This window comes from Fukomys damarensis, unplaced genomic scaffold (genome assembly GCF_012274545.1).
Source record: "Fukomys damarensis isolate Sample0158 unplaced genomic scaffold, DMR_v1.0_HiC HiC_scaffold_39, whole genome shotgun sequence".
In the NCBI taxonomy this organism is placed as follows: Eukaryota; Metazoa; Chordata; class Mammalia; order Rodentia; family Bathyergidae; genus Fukomys; species Fukomys damarensis.
Genome location: NW_022900951.1, coordinates 42,853,960 through 42,868,184, shown reverse-complemented (window position 1 = coordinate 42,868,184; position 14,225 = coordinate 42,853,960). Strand labels below are relative to the sequence as shown.

The following is a 14,225-nucleotide window of genomic DNA, read 5'->3' as shown; positions in this document are numbered from 1 at the left end:
TCCCCGCTCCCGCGCCGGCCGCTGCACACCGACCCCGGCCCCCATTCTATGACGACGGCCCCACGGGCCCGGATACCGAGGACGCTGGTGACGAGACGCCCGACGTGGACCCAGAGTTGCTGAGGTGCCGGCAAGGGACAGGGAGGGGACGGTGAGGCCGAGGGGTTGGGGGACCTACTTTATCCCGAGGAGAGGCAAAGGTCCTAGGTCCTAGTTGGGAGTAAGATCCCGGATGTGGTGTGGGGCAAAGATTCCGCGCTAGAGAATCAGTGTAGGATGTGGTCTCCTGTCCCCGGGCAGAGGCCGGATGGCCGGTTTCGGCCACGAAGGGGAGGCCAGGATGCTTTAATTTCTGGCATGGGAGTCGGGAACATGTGCCTCTTGAGAGCAGTGGGCCAGGGACATGGGTGGGGAAGGACCGGGTACTATGGGGTCCCGGGGTGTGCCGTCCAGGTTCCTGGGCTGCAGGGGCGGGCGGCACGCAGCCACATCCTCACTGCATTCTGCTCTGTGCTGTAGGTATTTGCTGGGACGAATCCTCACCGGAAGCGCGGATGCGGAAGCTGGGGCCGCCCCGCGCCGCCTTCGCCGCGCCGCCAACCAGGATCTGGGCCCTGAAGTGCCCCCTGAAAGTGTTCTGGGGGCACTGCTTCGCGTAAAACGCCTGGAGAACCCCCCACCACCCCCCGCGCCAGCGCGCCGTCTCCTGCCACCCTGAGCACCGCCTGCATCCAGCATGCCCCAGAATCCAGGAGCGCACCAGCCAGCCACCTGAACCCCCTCGCCTGCACCCCTTCCATCCCCAGGTCCCCATCCCCTGGCCTTACAATAACACCATCTGAAAAATCTCTGTCTGTCTTTGTGAATGGCCGTAGCTAAGGGGCTGGTGGGTTGGTCGGGGTGGCTGCTCTTGGAGTAGAGGGGCTCTAGGTCTTGCCCTTAGTGACACCCCCTGTTTAATCTGTGCCTCTCCTTACTGGCAGAGGCATCCACTGGGACAATCCACATGGGACAGTGCCCCCCACGCTTGGTGCTACCCTTCTAGGCCTCACTAGGTTAGGCAGATCTCATGGGCCTCTTTCAGGACCTGCACCAGCATCTTCCAGGGGCCTGTTCTCTTGAAGACCAGGGCACCAAAGGGCCAGTGGCTGGTTTGTAGTCGTGGTCTTTGTTTTGCACTGGCTGTGTCCTCTACCCCTGGATATCAGCAAGGTTTTATCCAAATGCCACCTACTCTGTAAAGCTTCTTTGACCACCCTGTCACTGTGTTCCTTCACCTGCCTTATTGTCAGCTTCTGTCATAAAAAAGCAAGGATTCATCTACACATCCTTTGTGTACCCAAAGCAGGGCCTGGCACATGAAGGACTCCCCAGAAATTCTTGAATGAAAGACTTCTCATCCTTCAAGTAACATTCCACCTGGTCTCACTCCTGCCCACATAACACTTGGCACAGAGGCAGCTTGGAAACTGGAAACACCATTTAATTAAACTTGCACAAAATTTCTCAAACTGACAACACAGCCAACACTAGACACCCCCTTGTCACCAAAAAGCTCCTCAACAAATGAAAGAAGAAGAGTGTCCATGTATCCCTATCAACAGTGCGTGTCCTTGTTACTAGTTGCTCTTGAGGTATCTCTGTCAAGGGAATCGCACCCTGGCCTGGGGAGGGGCTGCTTTTCCTGACGGAGATCTTCAGGACATAGAGCAGCCGCAGACACACACAGCCTTCTGATGGTGGGCCTTCTTCCCACCGGCCTCCAGCATGGCTGCCTGGACCCTCTGGATCTCATGGATGAGCAGGGAAAAGGCTTCCTCCACACCTTGCCGTATCTTGGCTGAGGTCTCCACGAAGGGAGTCCCCCAGCTTTGGGCGAGGGCTGCAGCAGTGGCATGGGCCCCTCCAGTAAGAGTCATAAGGTCACACTTGTTGCCCACCAGGACGAGGGGTTGAGTGTGGCAAGGGCCCCAGGTGGCCCGCATCTGCTGCAGCTGATCCAGAGATGAAGGGTCATCAAGAGCGAAGACACCCAGTATGCCATCACCAGCTGCCAAGCACTGGTTCCGTAGGGCCCTGTAGATGTCTTACCCTGCTGTGTCCAGCACATTTAGAATGTAGCCCCCATTGCCCAGGGCTACTTCCTTCCAGTAGGAATCCTGGATGGTAGGCTCATAGTCCTCCACGAAGCACTGGTGGGTCATCTGGATGGTCAGTGCACTCTTTCCCACGCCACTTGCACCGACCACCACTGCCTTGTACTCGGGCAACTTCTTGGCAACATCCTTGCTGGGTTCCGAAGCCTCGTGCCTCTCTTTTTGGGAGTCGGGGCTCCAGGTACCCAGGCCCAACTCTTGGTCACTAGGTGGCAGTGGCAGCTCCATGTCTCACACAGGCAACTCAGGGAAGAGATATAAATAGATCTGCCAGTGAGGAGGGAAGAAAACAGTGGAGAGAGGTCAGGGCAAACTGTTTAGCGGTGAAGGGATGGGGAGGCGGCATTGAATCAATATTTATTGAGTTCCTACTGTGTGCTGATCACCTAATATGTATACATTATTTATGTTGCTCTCCCCGCTTCCTTCTACAAGATCAACTTTGTAAAGGGGAGTTTTTTCTTTTGTCAGTGTTGGGAATCAAACCCAGGGCCTGAGGCAAGGTGATGGGTTTGTCTACTACTCAACTATGCCCTCAGCCCCAAGGCAGGATTTTTCAAGCAGCTTTATTAAAATATAATTATACTCCATAAAGTTCACCCATTTCTTATAAATTATTAATTTCTTTTAGACAAAATCTTGCTTTGTAGTGCAGGTTTGCCTTAAGCTCACTATGTAGCCCAAGCTGGCCTTGAACTCAAGGTGATCCTCCTGCCTCAGCCTCCCAGTGCTGGGATTACAAGTGTGTGCCACCAGTTCACCCAGTTAAAATGTATAGTGTATTCATGGAGTTGTGTGAATTTTAGAACATTTTTGTTACTTGGGAAAGAATCCTCCTGCCCATTAACAGTCACTCCATGATGCAGAGGGAGGGCAAGATTCTGTTTATTTTGGTTGACATCAAACCTCAGCCTCCAGGCAGCGCCTGACAGTTGTCTGCTCAGATCATTCCCATCCCATGGGGTTAATAGTCTAAAAGAATATTAGTATCTGAAGAGACAATAAACCAAATAAATTAAGTGAATTATGCAGTCCATTAACTATTTTCATTAGAATTTGCTCTTATTAACTATTCAACATATATTTCTTGAAAACCTACTGTGTGGCAAGGACACAGATACAAAAAAAATAGATGGCCACTGTGAATGTTACACTCTCCATTATTGTCTATAATTCCACATTGGCGACAAGTGACAAGATAAATATGTAAAATATATTTCAGTAGAAGGTGCTTGGCTAATGGGCAAGCATCTTTGTTATTATTTGATCTTCCTTAATTAAGGCCAGCATCTTCCTGTATGGTAGACATTATGATACAGCACTGTAAAAAAACAAACTCAACTCCTGGCCTTTGAGAGCTTTAGATTCTGACAGTGAGAGACAATAAACATCATAAGTAAGTAAATTACTTTGCATATTATAAGAGGATAGGCATTCAGCAGGTGCTACTAATAGCAAATCGCCATTAACACATTAAATGAGCCTCCCTGTCCAGTTTGGGAATTGACCTCATGGAGTGCGCCATAGTGGTCATCTAGAAACCATGGAGCAGTGGCAGCTTTGGGGTAGGTGGTGGGTTCCAGGTGTTCTTCGCAGGCTCTGCTGATTGGGGGATGTGCAAGTGAGGGTGAGATGGGCGGAATCCCCCTGAAAATGCTCACTGCAAGTCGCTGCCCAGAAATGGGGGGCAAGACGAAGAGAGAACAGCTGAAAATTTGGGATGCCATCATCAGAGGTGGGGGAAGTGTAAGCAGGTCTCTCCCGCCCTGGCCAAGGTGCTGGTGATGACCACAGGTGCCCAGGTACCATCTCCTGAGAGCATGGTAGAGGCAGGGTGAGCACCTGCTGTGACCACATTCACTTTATTTTATGACATGGGGAGGCAGGTTATGGTCACCAGGACCCGTGTGTCCTGTGAGGAACTGGGTGCTCTGAGAAGCGGAGTGACAGGGACTGGCCCAGGTCGCACGTCCCCATCACAGAATGAAGTCCCAGCCTTCTGCTCGAAAGCAAAACCCTCCCCATGGTGGATGGTACTGCAGTGTCCCCAGAGGGTCCTTGAGCCCCTGGAGCACCTGCTTGGCACTACCTGGGCCTAGTGTCCTCCCTCAGCTGCCCCAGGAGGTGAGGGAGAGAGGAGGGGGCACGGGGCTCCCTTCAGACCTGGGCCACCGGAGCGGCCCCGCACTTTGTTTTGTCTGATGTGTAAAGCTGGAGGTGAGTAGAGATGAGCAGGGGTGGCCCTGAGGCTGCATCCCCAAGGGCACCTCCACCTTGGGTTCAGCCTGCACAGTGGTGCCCCAGGGTGCGTTTAGGGCACCATCCCGAGAAACAACCCTGCTTCCCGCAAGCAAAGCGCAGGCACTGACCCGTTGGGGGCAAATGCAGGGCTCTATCCCCTAGAAGGAAAGGTGGCAGGGAAGGGTCTCGGTGACTCCCGCACAGAAAGACCTTTAGGCCCAAACACGGCCGGGATTCCTGCAGCCCGCTCACCTGAGTCCGGGAGCAGCAGGGCACTGGGACGTAGAGGGTAGCTCTGACAGCAGTGATGAGACAAGGTATGGGGGGGCGGGGCACTAGGCACGCGCAGCCACCGCCCCGTGGGCCTTCCCGCCCTGCGACACCAACCGTCGCTGGCTCCTGGCCCAACTGCCTAGGTGGTGCTGCAGACACCTGCCACGTGTCCACAAGGCGGGCTCGCGAGTCTCGCTGCACCTCTATTACCTGTGCTTGGGACAGGACTGTGTGTGCAGGGAAGGGTCAAGTTTGACCTGTCAGGGCCATTTGAACCAGTTTCGTGAGTGCTTTGTGGCCAAGAAGCCTCTATGATAGCTTCAACTCAACTCGGTGGGTCTGGAGGCGGGGAGGGTCCATCCCGGAGGGAAAGATCTACAGGGGAGGGGCATACTCTGTCAGGGCCAAAAGAACCAATTAGAGATGTATATTCAAATTACAAATTTCCCAGACTCTCTTGCAGCTAGACAAGTGTGGGGACACAGTTCTGATCAGTGAGATAATTAGTAGAGGTGTGGGGGTGAGCCACCTAAAATATTACTACATTCGGGCTGGCCCAAGCCCTGTTCCCTTTCCCCTTATTTGAACTCTCCTTTTTCAAGAGGTAGGCCTTTGGTGGACATTTTGAGATCTGAAAGTGGAAATGAAGAAAAGACCCTGTAACCTCAGCCAAAGCAATTTTCATTATGTGAGATAACTAGAACTCTAAAATTTTGTTCATCTCCCACCTCTGGACCAGGACCTCTACCCATGATCTCTGCATCCAGGTGAAGCTTGAACCCACCCCACCCATCAGGTCAATGCAAGATGGGGAGATGGGGAAACTGGGTCCCGTGGAAAATAATTCCAGATTCCCTTGTCTTCTCAGCCTCAGACATGCCTAGGACTGGCTGTGAGGCCCCTATTTGTAAGGCAGGCACTCATTTTCTCATGGATTCTATTAAATCTCCAGTGAAGCCAGTCAAGCCACTTGCTCTAATTTTGGGGGGGGGCAATGGATGGGCAGAGGGTTGACCAGTTGAAGAACCCCCCATTCCTTTATTATTCATCAGCCCTGTTGGATGAGGGATGTGGGGTTCTTGATATACTCAAAGTTTTAGTATATGTGCTGCCAAAGCAAGCATTCCATATACTCAAAGTTAAAAGCTTTCTCCAGGTTTTTGTAACTTGAAGTTTATTAAATATGCAACCCTGCAATAACTGCCAGTTGTCCCTCACTCCAATGTTATCCTTTTGATTTCAGCACCCTCTGGGGGACACTGAGGTACCCTTTTTTCCTTCTGGGGTAGAGTAATGGTGTCCCTTGAACTGGCAGTGGACAGGGGTAGATCCACAACTGATTACCATAGTCCTCTTAAAGTGTATTTACACTTAAATAAGCACCCTTGGGCCACTGGCAAAGGATATTCACGATAGGGCAGAGGCCACCCTCATCCAAGATTTGGTTGTAAGAAATAAGGCTGGTCTGTCTGGGGCCTCAGAGGGTGGAGGAGAGGGAGCACTTTCTGGGACTTAGTGTGGGTGGGGCATGTCCGCCCCGAACTTCTTCTGATGGGCGATGTTCTTCACAACTAGGAGATCCTGAGGAAGAGGTAAGAATAGGGCAGGTAAGAGAAGTGAGGACTGCTCTACTTGCCCAGGAGGCTGCCCCCACTCCATCCCTCAACCACCCCATCTCCTGGCCAGTCCCATAGGCCCCAGACTGCACTAATCCCTGGGAAGCTACACAGAGGGGGTCTGCGTTCTCTTCCCCAGGGACATAAGGGATATGTGGGGGTGGGGTGGGGATGTGTATGCAGGGGTCAAAGGGTCTGCCCAGTGCCCACCTGGTGGTGGACATAGGCCTGACAGGGGTAACACCAGGTAGACAAGTCGACGTAGCTGAGGACCAGCGGGTGTCCAGATGCTTCATGGTGTCGAACCATATGAGCGTTGACGTAACGACTGCAGTAAACCTGAGGTTGGGAAATGAGTGTCAAGCAGGGATCCGCAATGATCTGTGGTTTGCTCCTGGGCCAACCTCCCCCTATTTCCTTCCTCTTCTATTTACCTGATAGCAGGACAAACATAACCAGTTCTCCAGGAGCGTTCCACAGTCCTCACAGGGTTGGGTCACATCCACATTTGCTGCAGACGGGGGGAGCACTGCTACCAGATGGGGACACCAGGGCAGTGGTGTCACAGCATAAAATATGTCCTAGGGTGGGTGGATGGGTGAAACTGAATAAGCTGAAGGCCCCACCTCTTATTACGTTTCTATATTGCATACCCCTGTGTGGAGGCACAAATGGGCAAGAGATGATACCACAGTCCCAGCCTTTCCCTGAGCTCACCTGGTTAGTGTCAGCAAGGTCCTGAAATCCCTGTGTCAGCTTTGAGTCATCCACATGCTGACCTCCAGCTGCCTCTCCTAGTAGGCTCTCTTCTCCAAGGGCCTGAGGTCCCAGGGTCTTCTGGACACACAGGAAAAGATGTGAGAGGCCCCATTCTTACCTTTCTTCCCTTTCCCTGGGTGCAGTGGGCCTTACCAGAGCTTCCTTGCCTAGTTCCAAGGTCCTAGGATTCCCAGTCAGCTGACTGGGAGAAAGCGGGGCTGTGGCTCCCGGCACAGGTGAGGCTACTGGAGTCTGCTTTTCTGTACGTGAGGCTTCAGGAGTTTGGATCAGCTCAGCTCCTCCCATAGCCTCGGCTGTAGGGTGCAGCTTGACTCCCCCTGTAGCTGCCTCTGAGGTGGCCTGGTGCACTGGGGCTCCTCCCACAGTCTCTTCTGAAGGACCCTTGTCCAGGGTGGCTCCTCCAGTGGCTGTCTTTGAGGACTGGTCCCGAGGGAGCACCACTTTAGCTGCCTCTGGTTTAGTCCGGCCTGGAGTGAACTCTTCTGCAGATAATGCTGAGGTTGGCTTTCTCATGCCTGCTTCCAGAACCTTCCCCTTTGGCATGATTATCCCCTTCGCCAACCCAGGATTGGCTTGTTGGGGCATCTTCTTGGTGACTGACTTAGACCTGGAGAGTCCCTCCATGTCATCTACCTTTGGAACCATGCAGCGAGTGGGTCTTGAGCGTGGGTCTTGTCCCCTTTTTGGACTCTCACCCCTGCCCCTGCCCTTCTTTCCCTGAGTCCCCTCATCATCTCCAATTCCCCACATCCACTCACTTGTGACCCGTAAGCTGCGCCAGTATCTGCGATGGACTTGGATGGTCTCAGCAATGGAAGCCAGGGCCCCAGACTGTGGAGGCCGCAGCAGAGCCAGCTGGGGTGGCAGATCTCCAAGAAGTGCATGAGTACAGGCAGCCATGGATTCTGAGATGGATGTCAGATTGTAGCCACCCTTTGTCAAGGAAAAGGGGAGGGAAAGGTAAAGTGGGGGGTTCATCAGGGAATCTGGAGGGTCAGATGTTCTGCCTCCCTAACTCCCCTTCCTCCCTGCTCCTGGGCCTTGCAAGTCTGAGTGGAGGGTGCTACCAGGAACAAATGAGTGGAACCCACATGTGTAAGACGGTCAGCACTTACCATGTGCTGGTAAGGTAAAATGTTTGTGTTGTCAAGTGCAAGATAACAATAACAACACTGGCAAAAGCATTAAAAATAGCTGACATGTATTACACGCTTGCTGTGTGCCAGACCCTATTTTATATATTCCACACATACGAACACGCTTAACCCTCACAACCACAGGTGCCCAATATGTACACGAACCTGCCTTCATGCTATCTAGAAATGACTTCACACTTTCTAGGAATCCCTCACACAGCCTATGAACCCAAACCTGCACAGGGTGCTGCCTGCTGTGAATCCACACAAAAGATGCTGCCCTGCCCAAGTACAGGAATAACTGGTCTCGTGCTCGCTTCAGTAGCACATATACTAAAATAAGAATAACTGGCCTTTCCTCTCTATACCATCTCCCATCTGAACTTTTTCATATTCCACAGGAACCCCAGTACCTGCTCTTTTTATAGATAGGGCAACTGAGGCTCAGAGTGGTCAGATGACTTGTCTGAGGTCACAAGAGCTGAAGAGGCAGCAGTGGGGTTTGAACCTGGGTCAACTGATGAAACAGCCCATGTTCTGAACCACTACCCTGCCTTGCCACAAGCAGTCCTAGGCACATTGTAAGTGGAACTTTTGTAAGCCAGTTAATTTCTCTGTGACTTAATTGTCCTCAACTATAAAATAGCAGCACAGAAGTTTGCTGAGAGGGTTAATTAATGTCTGAACAAAGCACAGCAGTAAGAAAATGTGGCATTTATTTATTTTTTAGTTTTTGGTACTGGGGATTGAACTCAGGACCTTGCTGAGGCAGGCAGCAGAACCACTGAGCTAAATCCCCAGCCCTAATGTGGCATTTATACAGTGCTAATAATATGCCATGGTTAACCAGGCTCATCTTACAGATAAGGAAACTCATCTGGGCACAGGGGTGGAGGTGCTGAGTCATTTACAAAAGATCCATGAATTTACTTGGTCCTAGGAACTTGTTAGAGGCAGTTCATGTAGAGTTAAAAAGCAAAATCCCTGGAGCCAAGTTTGCCTGGGTTCAAGCCTTCACTCTGCCCTTACTAAATGTGTGACTTCAGAGTAATCACTACCCCTTTCTGTGCCTCAGTTGCCCTGATGATGAAAGGAAAAAGCAATAGGGAAGTAGATTCTACTTCTAATGCTACTTTATCAAGTAAACAAATTAATAATACACATAAAATGCTGAGAAAAGTGTTTTGTGTATACTGAATGCTCAATTGAAGAAGCTAATGCTGTTATTGTGATTATTAATGCCCAGGCTGTGCCACCAATCCCAAGTGGGGACACTTGAAGGAGGTTTTAGGACATTACCCTGAGTCATGCAGTCAACTCTTCCAAACTGCCTGCCCCCACCCCAGGAAGAGAGCCCAAGAGAGTTACCTCTAGGATAAGGATAATGCGACCATTGGCAAGGCCCATCAACAGGTGGGTGAGGTGGGCATAACCTTCAGGTGACACCTGGCAGCCCCCTAGTGGGTCCCCTCGTGCCGCATCAAAGCCAGCTGAGACAAGCACCAGTTCCGGGTTAAACTGAGGCAGGAGAGAAGAGACACATGAGCATGAGGGGAGGCTTTGGCAGGCAGTAAGTGATGGAGACAAGAAGCAAGTCAGAGAGACGAGGAGTTGGGACTTAGAGACTGGGAGAGACAGTCATTCATACACCACTGGGCCTCAGCTCCCATGCAGGGAAGGTGACCACAGCCAGGCCATGCTCCAGTCACAGAGACACACATACAGCCAGGACAGACGGACAGACAGAGAAAGGGTGGTCCCACACAGCCTCTCATCAAGTTTTGTGCATCCAGATCTGCACATCTCACGCAGGCTGCCAGAGATGGCAGCACCCAGTGACATACGATACTACACCTGTCCCACAGAGAAGAGGGGAGGACAAACAGCTACCTGCACAGAATCACACCAATGTACCCACCTGTCCCCCGCCCTCCTTTGCACACATGCAGTTCCAGAGTCAGTGTCACTTATGGCCACCCTCAAACCCAGGTGGGCATTCATGACAGCAGACAGAGAATACAGATCTAGCAGCCTACACAGGCCACCACAAGACATACAGAGGCCCTCTAACATACAGCCAAGAGGTCACTCACACACAGAATGTCCCACAGTATCTGCAGTTAGACAGATACAGAAGGGCCATCTGAGCCTTGTCCCAACAGCCACTATCACAGCCACCCACAGCCCAAGGAGGCAGGTGTGTGCTGCCATCCACACAGGAGTGTCACGAACATCCCAAGCCTTACCTCATAGGCAACGGGAAGCACCAGGCGATGCCAGGCAGCCAGGTACTCAGCATCACCCACTCGGGGCCCGTTCCAGGTTACATTGACAGTAAAGCCTGTGCCTGCAGCCTTGCCCACCTGGCTGCTGGCACCCTCGTTCCCCATGGGAAAGAACGTGCCTCGGTCAAAGCGGTGCAGGGACACATATAGCACGCTGACAGGATGGGATGGAAAGGGGAATGTGGCTGGTTAGGGGGTCCAAGTGCTTCCATAACAGTTTAGCCCCTCCCTGACCACACCTTTGTCCCCAGCCCCAGCCCCTCACCTGGGGTCATTCTCAAATATGTGCTGAGTTCCATTACCATGATGGATGTCCCAATCCACGATCAGGATTCTGGGGAGGAGACAGCTTCTCAGTAACCTGGGACACCTGTCCCCTGGGAGAGGACTAAGACTAGACCTGTGGGGCCTGCAGGGTCTGGGTAGCTAAGTAATATGTGCTCGATCTTGGGACTCTGAGAGTAAGCGTGGGATTCTGTTGGGATAAATAACTGAGGTATGACCCTGGATCCTAGGCCTGAGTGCCACAATCTGAGAGCCCTAGCAGGGTAGGCACTGGGAGATCCACTTCTTGATCCTTTTCTGGGGAGGTGCTGGACAAGTGGACAATTGCTAGTTTCTGGAAAAGTCCAAGGGGCCATGCCATGGGCTTGCTGAGGAAGCACTGGGCTGAAAGGTGGGGGGAAGGTCTCCACAGAGGTCAGGATTTGGGGATCTCCAGGGAGTCCTTACCGCATAGCACGCCCACTGATGGCCTGGGCATGGCGAGCAGCCACAGCCACAGAGTTGAAAAAGCAGAAACCACAGGCAGTGTCCTGATCTGCATGGTGCCCTGGGGGGCGCACCACAGCCACACCATTCAGAACCTGGGTAGGAGTGGGGAGTAGGACAGGACCACTGCCCTCACATGTGCACTCCTCATTCATTTTTCCCCGCTCTCGTGTCCCCTCCACTAGTCCACCAGCTGCTATGGGCTTCCCCAATGTCCCTTCCCTCGGGGCCTGCTCAGCTCTCTCAAGGGCATTGAAAGTGGCAGGTAGCCCTTTCTTTCTGTCCCCTAAGAAAGCTGTTTCCCCCAGCCCAATGCCCACCCAGAGAGGCTGTACCTCTCCTGAGAGCACAGCCTCCACAAGGCGGCAGGCAGCACCCGCAGCAAGCTGTGCACAGGTGAAGGTGCTGGGGCAGATGTAGATGGAGTCAAAGTTGGCACCCTCCCGGTGCAGTTCCCGGGTTTTCATCTTCTCAGTGGCCCTGAGGCGTTCCACATACTCGGTACTAGAGGTACAGAAAAGAGCACCCAGGGGGAGCAGTGAGGTGGTTCTGTGGCTCTCTAGGGCCCCAACCTGGAGACAGAATATGGGCACCCCTGGGTCCACAGCATCCACACACACCCCAGAGGGAGGGTCCAGGCTCCAACCTGAAAGCCTGTCCTCAGCCCTGTGGCCACCCACACCAGGTGGGGACCTGACCTGTGGCAGGTGAGCAACTCCGCCTCTGTGGCAGGCCGCACAGGCAGGGTGACGCAGCGCCCGGCAAGGCCTAGCTCCTCCAAGTGGCACATGATCCTCAGGATGCGCTGGGGTGTCTCAGGGTGGTGGCTGGGGGTGGTGCAGAAGTTCAGGCTTAGTGCTGAGGGGTGTGAGCCCCACCTACTCAGCCCACCCCTCACTGCATACCTGTCCCATAGGTTGCAGTGACTCATCATCCGCTGGTCGTAAACCAGCCCGGTTCGCGCCTGTAGCAAGGGCCAGGTCAGGACTGGCAGCACAGGGGGTTCCCAGGGTCCTTCCTCCTCGATCTCCTGCACACTGTCCTCTTGTACGTTGTCCTCCTCCGTGGTCTCTGCTACAAGGGGAAGTCAATTTGTCCTACTCTCCAAATCTGGGTCCCTGTAACACTCAGGATACAGGTGGCTTAAACATAAAAAGAGGAGGGAGGCCTGAAACCTTGGCCAGGTGAAAAGGTGACGCTCATCACCAAGGTGGCCCAGGAATCAGAGGGAGGTCTGAAAGAGTCTCCCTTTGGCTCATTCCATGCCAAGCCTCCATCAAGCCCACACTCCACTTCTTACCTGGTCTCACAAGAATCTCCCAGAAGGGCTCAAGGGCTTCCAGAGTACAGGAGATTGAAGCCTGGGCACTGAAGGCAGGGGAGGACAAAATGCAATGAAATGACCCACAGTGGGCAGTGAGAGCCCCTCCTCCATTCTTGCCCCCAGGCTCACCTTGGGCACGGGGCACCAGGGGACTCCAGCATGGGGCAAGGATCTCCCAGAAGGATGTGGAGTGATGCACTGACACCCTCAGCCAGGGAGCGAAGGTTGTAGCCACCCTGAGAGGAGGAGTTGTGAAGGGGTGAGGAGAGTTGCGGATGTTACTAGGAAGGACGATAATGACAATAACAATACTAGGGTGCATATTACATGTTGAGCAACAAGGAACTCAGAGGGTGACCTCATTTAATTAACTGGAAATTACATAAGGTGATTACCGTTAACATTTTCCCCATTTCATTTTAAAGAAGTGACATGTAAGTGGAGATGTCAGGCCAGGGACTCCTACTGGAATTGAAAACCCTGTTCTTTTTTATGTGTGTTATGCTGAGGATTGAACTCAGGGCCACATGCACACTAGGCAAGTGCTCTACCACTGAGCCACACTCCAGCACGAAAGCTCTGTTCTGAAGCCCTCAAGGGTCCACAGGTTGAAAGACAAAGGCCATTACCTCCAGAGACAGGATCAACTTGCCTCCTGCCAAACCCATAAGCAGGTGGGTTAGCTGTGCAAACCCTGCCGGAGTGGTAGCCATCTCACCCTGCGGGGACATGGAGGATGAGCCCGGTTCTATGCAGCACCTTCTGCTCACCTGCCAACCTCAGAGGCCTACTTTACCTTGGGATCCCCTTGTATGGCATCAAATCCAGCAGCCACTAGGACCAGCTGAGGCTGGAACTGAGGGAGGAACAGACTACATGAGACCATCTGTCCTCCTGGGCCATCCCTTACTGTTGCCCCTCACCCCAACATTTCCCAGACCCCAGGACCTCGAAGGCAACCGGTAGCAGGATGTGCAGAAAAGCAGCAATGTAGTCCGCGTCCCGCATCCCCACCTGTGGACAGAGGCATGACGGGGATGGGCTACCTGCCCGAGAGAGCAGAAGGATAGGTTTGGGTCTCACTTTTCAGGCAGAGGATGGGAGATACTGACCTGGTTCCAAGGCACATTGATGGTGTAGCCTTGACCTTGGCCAAAACCGGTAGTAGACCAGTTAGAGGCCTTAAGGTGGGGCCAGAATCGACCCTGCTCATAACGATGGATGGAAAAATAGAGGACACTGGGGGCAGAAAAAAACAATGAGGTGAGGGGTTGCCTAGCACGTGTGTGGCCATGGGTTCAGTCCCCAGCACTGCTGGAGAAGAGTCAGGCTCCAGATGCTCCCAACCCATAGCTATTACAGTTCACTCAACCACTCACTTCCCCATTCAACCACTCGTCATTTTCTCCATTAATTTCCCCACCAATTCTTTAAAATAACTTTTTTACAGTAATGGGGATTGAACCCAGGGTCCTCACACTGAGCTATATCTCCAGCCCTTTTTTAATTTTTGATATAGGATCTCACTAAGTTATTAAATTACCCAGGCTAGCTGGGGATTTATCTTAGTGGTTCCACCACCTGCTTCACAAGCACAAGGACCGGAATTCAATCCCTGGTACAAAAAAAAAAAAAAAAAAAAA

General features: G+C 52.7%; 3 protein-coding genes across 14 annotated transcripts in view; 1 reads left to right on the top strand and 2 right to left on the bottom strand.

Moving 5' to 3' along the window:
* Nucleotides 1-5: 5 nt before the first annotated feature.
* On the top strand, nucleotides 6-848 carry Pcsk1n (proprotein convertase subtilisin/kexin type 1 inhibitor; the record flags this gene model as incomplete). The annotated part of the gene is made up of 2 exons (XM_010606434.1): nucleotides 6-124; nucleotides 520-848. Coding segments are annotated over 2 exons (318 nt in total), but the record flags the coding sequence as incomplete, so codon positions are not given.
* A 648-nt stretch (nucleotides 849-1,496) lies between these two features.
* Nucleotides 1,497-5,740, bottom strand: Eras (ES cell expressed Ras). Its single transcript, XM_010606355.3, is given in 2 exon segments — nucleotides 1,497-2,423; nucleotides 4,650-5,740. A coding segment is annotated over 1 exon segment (687 nt). The 5' UTR covers nucleotides 2,385-2,423; nucleotides 4,650-5,740; the 3' UTR covers nucleotides 1,497-1,697.
* An 87-nt stretch (nucleotides 5,741-5,827) lies between these two features.
* Nucleotides 5,828-14,225, bottom strand: part of Hdac6 (histone deacetylase 6) — a 19,277-nt gene continuing 10,879 nt past the window's right edge. For 8 of the 12 annotated variants that reach the window (XM_010606362.3, XM_010606363.3, XM_010606356.3 and 5 more), the window contains 19 exons: nucleotides 13,695-13,821; nucleotides 13,531-13,596; nucleotides 13,379-13,438; nucleotides 13,212-13,301; nucleotides 12,712-12,818; nucleotides 12,559-12,626; nucleotides 12,164-12,332; nucleotides 11,957-12,085; nucleotides 11,594-11,762; nucleotides 11,220-11,353; nucleotides 10,753-10,821; nucleotides 10,449-10,641; nucleotides 9,571-9,720; nucleotides 7,825-7,999; nucleotides 7,199-7,560; nucleotides 7,004-7,123; nucleotides 6,721-6,867; nucleotides 6,497-6,625; nucleotides 5,828-6,251 (listed from right to left, as the gene is read on the bottom strand). In XM_010606362.3, coding sequence (XP_010604664.1) covers nucleotides 6,183-6,251; nucleotides 6,497-6,625; nucleotides 6,721-6,867; nucleotides 7,004-7,123; nucleotides 7,199-7,560; nucleotides 7,825-7,999; nucleotides 9,571-9,720; nucleotides 10,449-10,641; nucleotides 10,753-10,821; nucleotides 11,220-11,353; nucleotides 11,594-11,762; nucleotides 11,957-12,085; nucleotides 12,164-12,332; nucleotides 12,559-12,626; nucleotides 12,712-12,818; nucleotides 13,212-13,301; nucleotides 13,379-13,438; nucleotides 13,531-13,596; nucleotides 13,695-13,821 — 2,533 coding nt within the window. In that variant the 3' untranslated portion in view covers nucleotides 5,828-6,182. The other 4 variants (XM_010606358.3, XM_010606360.3, XM_010606359.3 and 1 more) reach the window with 4 other exon arrangements.